The sequence below is a fragment of the Nematolebias whitei genome, chromosome 4, assembly GCF_014905685.2.
Source record: "Nematolebias whitei isolate Nwh7 chromosome 4, NemWhi1, whole genome shotgun sequence".
NCBI classification, from domain to species: domain Eukaryota; kingdom Metazoa; phylum Chordata; class Actinopteri; order Cyprinodontiformes; family Rivulidae; genus Nematolebias; species Nematolebias whitei.
Window position 1 is genome coordinate 38,067,950 of NC_056501.1, and position 5,033 is coordinate 38,072,982.

At 47.4% G+C, this 5,033-nt stretch overlaps 1 protein-coding gene across 1 annotated transcript; it reads right to left on the minus strand.

Annotated features, from left to right (window-relative positions):
* Positions 1-385: 385 nt before the first annotated feature.
* Positions 386-4,538, minus strand: slitrk4 (SLIT and NTRK-like family, member 4). Its single transcript, XM_037676009.1, has 2 exons — positions 3,967-4,538; positions 386-3,327 (listed from the first exon to the last, which is right to left on the minus strand). Exon 2 carries the CDS (start codon positions 3,283-3,285, stop codon positions 706-708), a length of 2,580 nt encoding a protein of 859 aa, XP_037531937.1. The 5' UTR covers positions 3,286-3,327; positions 3,967-4,538; the 3' UTR covers positions 386-705.
* Between the last annotated feature and the right edge of the window lie 495 nt (positions 4,539-5,033).

Here is a 5,033-nt window from a genome sequence, read left to right on the forward strand (position 1 = left end):
ACCGGACGGTAATCCAGACAAGATGACAGAAAGTCTTCAGTGGAGGAGCAGAATGAAAAAGACAAAACAAAGTAGCATCCACTGAGTCGCCAATTCTGCTCCATTCCATTCCAAAACAATCCGTTCTTAATTTTCCTCCGGATCAAACGGAACAACTACTAACGCTCTCTCTTTTCCTTTCTTTTCTCATGTTAAAACAGGGGCTGATGGCAGCGAGGTATATATTTTCAAGCACTGTTTTCAAGACCCTTCGATTTGGTTGGAACAACGAAACAAGGAGAAAAAGAACAAGAAGAACAATATAAGTATCCATTTCTTTAGCAGCAAAAATACGAGTCCGGCTGTTTTTTTCAGGGTGCTGCGGTGTGTTTGTGGGTTCGTACAGGTATGGATCTCTGACTCTGAAATACATCCACACGGGTTCTAATAATAGCTTTGTAGTGAGAAGCCATTTTGTCTATCTCTGCATTGGTCATTAAGGATTTCCTGAAGGCACTTTTTTGCTCTGTGTGTGAAGTGTGTGAGTAAGTAAGGGAGTGTAGAGCTGAAAACGAAGGACCAGAGATCTGAGAGACTGAATGGTGTGTTTGTGTAGCCAAGAACATAAAAGAAGAAAGAGACAGATGTGTTTGACTGTCTGTCTGGTCGTGTCTGACTTCCATGTGTAAGTGTGTAATCAATGCAAAACATCAAACACAACAATCCCTACATTTTACTCAAAGCAGTCTGCTCCTCGAGCACCTGCAGATAATCAGGCGTCCCCTGGAGCTTGGCTTTCAATTCGTAATACTCACTTTTCCTCTGCTCCACCACAATTTTACTGTGGTTACCGCCTATAAGTGATGATTTCTTCATCTTTTTATCCATTGTCTTTTCTGGGTAGCGGATTTCATACCCGCCCATCCCTATACTGTTGAAATCCCTTTTGCTGTCCAAGAAGTTATGGATGAACATGCTGGGCTCTCGGTTCGGAAGGAACTCCTCAAGTTCGTCGATAGTGCTGAGTCGCTTGTTGCGCTCCAGGGTGGAAAGAGCGTCTTTATCCTTGTCAACACAAGAACGAAAGATGATCTTTTGTCTCTGAGAGTCGGCGAACTTGAAGCCAGCATCCATGTCTGACGAGCGTCCAATCCCACAGGTGTGGCTCTTGCCAATGTGTTCAATGGTTTGTGGGATAAATGTTTCCCCTCCTAAGTCATCCCCTGGGATAGAGCCTTTTTTGCCAGATTTGTGGCTGTGTCGGCGAAGCTGTAGTGACATGGAGGTGTGCTCCTGACCCCCCAGCCCCTCCTGCCTGCCCACTGGCTTTTTATTTCGCCTCAGGACAAAGACTAGAAGGCAGAAGGCCACAAACACAGTAAGGATAAGCACAACAAGGATGCTGAGGATCATAATTGAGAGTGGCACAGGCCCTCCTGGAGGTGCCTTGCCGACTCCTGCTGGAGAAAGTGATGTCAAAAAAGGGGTGGCACTAGTGACAACAAATGGTGGCCTCACAAGCTTAGGACAGAGGATTTCATTTTTTATTAGGCGTAGTTCGATGTTGGAAAACTGCACAGGGGAGGCACATTTCACATCTTTAGCAGCCACTCCATCACCTAGCTTCTGTAACCAGAGTTTGAGTGCAACCACATCACAGGAGCACTCCCATGGGTTTCCCTCTAAGTCTATCTGGCTCAGCGAGCGCAGCTGGTCCAAAACGCCACTCACTGGCAGAGTCATGAAGTGGTTATTTTTCAGATTGAGTCTGGCTAAAGGGACACCTGCAAAGATATAGGCTGGGAGACTCCGAAGAACATTGTTGTTGAGATACAGGAGCTGTAAATTTGGCATGGAATCAAATGTGCCAGCTAAAATTTCTTTTATGGCATTGTATTCCAAATAAAGGTACTGAAGGTTCGTGAGGCCTAAGAACATCTCTGGGTGTAACTGTTCCAGCTGGTTTCCATTCAAATAGAGTCTCCTCAGATTAGTGAGGTTGGCAAACACACCTTTCTGTAACGTGGCAATTTGATTGCTGCCAAGATGAAGCAAATCTAAGCCATCAAACCCTTGGAAATCATTGGGGGTGATGTCACGTATGTAATTTCCACTTAGGTGAAGTTTCTTGGCATTTGGGGGTTTGGGAATGAGATCAGCTAGATCCCTTATATTTCTTTCCTGACAGCTTACACTAATGCCAAAGTCAGAGGGGTGGGCTTTACAGCTGCATGGCTGTGGACACAACATTGGAGGAGTCCGTGTCTGAAAGGAAACAATCTGGCTGTTTCTTCCAAAAGGAGGCAAACCAGCCACAATCCCATTCCCGTAGACCTTAGATGAGTCAGTGCTTTTTGGTGATTTAGTGGCAACGGGAGCCACGGTGGTTGGGGATATTTTCGATGGCACCTGTCTATTGTCAGATGTTGCAGGTGGCATTCGAACGTCAAATTCACTTCCTGTTCCCATGGGACAAAGCTCTTGTCTGTTGGTCTCTTTAAGGAGCCTCCCATATAAGTCACTTGGCGTCTCACAAATGGCTTCGCCAATAAAAATGTTATAGGGCATGTTTTCAAGCCATGCTTTCAGAGGTGCTAAATCACAGGTACAATTCCAGGGGTTGTCATCCAGCTGCAGCTCTACAATGCGCCCAATGTGTTCCAGAACCCCTAAATAAGGAAGGTTCTGGATCCTGTTCCCTCTTATATCCAAGTGTGTGAGCGAGGCAAAGCGAAAAATGTTGTCAGGGAGTGCCTGTATCAGATTGTCGTTCAGAATGAGCACTTTAAGCTTGTGCAGTTTATTAAATGCTCCCTTTTCTATGTATTTTATTAAGTTGTAGTCAGCCTGAAGGTATTCCAAGTTTTCGATGCCGTGGAAAGTGTCAGCCCGCAGCACCTTTAACTCGTTATTGTTCAGGTGAAGTTGTTTCAATGCACTCATCCCAGCGAAAGCTCCACCTTCAATGTTCTGCAATTTATTGTTCCCCAGCTGCAGAGACACGGCGTGGGTGAAGTTGAGGAATGAGTTGGGGTAAAGGATGATTAAAAAGTTGTTCTGGAAGTTCAGGTGATACAGGGATGAAGCTGGAGGGATGAGCTGCGTGGGCCGGTAGACGGTGATCTTCTCGCAGTTGACGTACAGCACGTTCTCCATGGACATGCAGAAACAGGCACTGCAGGTCTCGGCCATGAAGTCCGAGGTGGTCGGATCTGCCAGTGGGGGTCCATTCGACATGGAGAGGGAGGAGGAGAGGGAGCTCGAGATGGAAGAAAGAAAAGCTGCCAGCAGGTGTAGGAGCAGCATCTCGTCGGCTAGAAATCCATCCCCAGAAAACCATTTAGTAACCTTTGGAGAGAGAAAAGACAAGTGCGTGCACAATCACATAACTGCAGAACAAGACCAGACACGTCCATTCACATACAAAGAAACTATTAAAATGCACATTTAATATTTATCATGACACATTTCTGATAGTTTTAACTTATTTCTATACATAAAAGGATACATTTGCAGCATTTAAACAAACAAAAAACACCTATTGTTGTAAAGAGATCACGATTTTCTGCACTTTCCCATTAGAGTCACTGCTGCTGGATCATTTCTGCAGCCATTTTCTCTTTTCACCACACAACTTTCATTCAGATTACTTTAAAGTACCTAAATGACTCAAACCCATCAACCGCTGCACATCTGTGCATCTGAGCAGAAGCCTGATGTGTCGCATTGAAAATGTCAGAGGTGTGACTGTAGGCTCCTTCCTCTTCAGCCCGTTTAACGCCATCAGAGACAAAAAGGCTTTTCAGGTTCAAATCATCGTCTGAAGCCAGAATGAGTCGGTGTGGAGGGGAGGAACTGTTCACCGCTGCTCACATGTTCCGGTGGCTTCACAGCCACATCTCACAGAAACTAACCCGGAGGAGTGCACTGACCAACCCAACACTCTGGAGGTTTTAGATTTTTGTGAAAGAATAAAATCAGACTCACCAAAAAGTGGGGTGGCAACAAATGCAGCTCCCTCCGGAGACGCCGGGCAGCGTTGGGGAGATGTGCGCAAACCGTCCTCCCCGCTGGACGCAGACATATTTCAGGGTGCAACAAGGTTCCTCCAGCACCCCCCTCTCCTATGGCTCCATGTAGGTTGACCGAAGCTCAAAACCAGAGGAGCAAAAGAAAGAGGGGTGTGAGGGGGAGAAACAGAGGAGGGGGACGAGGGGTGTAAGGAAGGTCCGATTTCATCCGATGCGTCTCTTGCTGACCGGCTCCTTTTGCTTGGAAATATCTCCCCTCTGCTCGTTAGGCCCCCAGAGTGGCTGTACCACCTCCATGGGAGAGCCTTTATCTGCTGTCAGGGGGGGCAGGAAGGCAGGGTGAGGCAGACTGAGGGGGGGTGAGAGATCTTGACACTGCGTCCTGCAGTTTCAAAGCAGGAAAATGAATGTGAGTTGGAGAGAAAAGTCCATAATTCTTGGTTCTTTTTCTTGTTTTTCTTGGATAAAGATGAGGAGAGCGAAGGAGGAGAAGGTGCTTCAGCTGCACCCCCCCTCTTTATCCAGAGGATGAATCAAATCCTGGGTTGTTTCCAGACAAGTTGAGCTTAGGGTTAAAGCTTCAAAGCACTAAAACACCGGCCAACGTTCTCGGGTCCTTGTCTCCAGCTCCTGTTCTCCTGCAGAAGAAGCAGAAAGTGACTGGATGTCCTTCAGCAGAGCAGAGCGGGATAATGCAGGTATTCAGCCTTCAGTCCTCTGCTGCAAGTGAGGAGAGAACTGTGCGCGCGCTGCTCCCATCCTCCTCCTCCTCACACCTCCTCTTCCTCCTCCTCCTCCTGACACAGTCCGGGCAGATCGAACTGATGGAGGGGGAACTGGGGGGTCGTGAAAGCCTTCTTATCTGTTTGAAAATGTAGAAATAGATTTATTTCCAACCTGCAGAGGAAGAGAGCCGGTCTGCGTGCCCCCCTCCCTCTGCGGGATCAGTATGCTGCTTCCTCCTACAGCCGCATTCACGGAGCTCCCCATGACAGACAGAGGAGAGAGCAGGGCTGTGGGGGG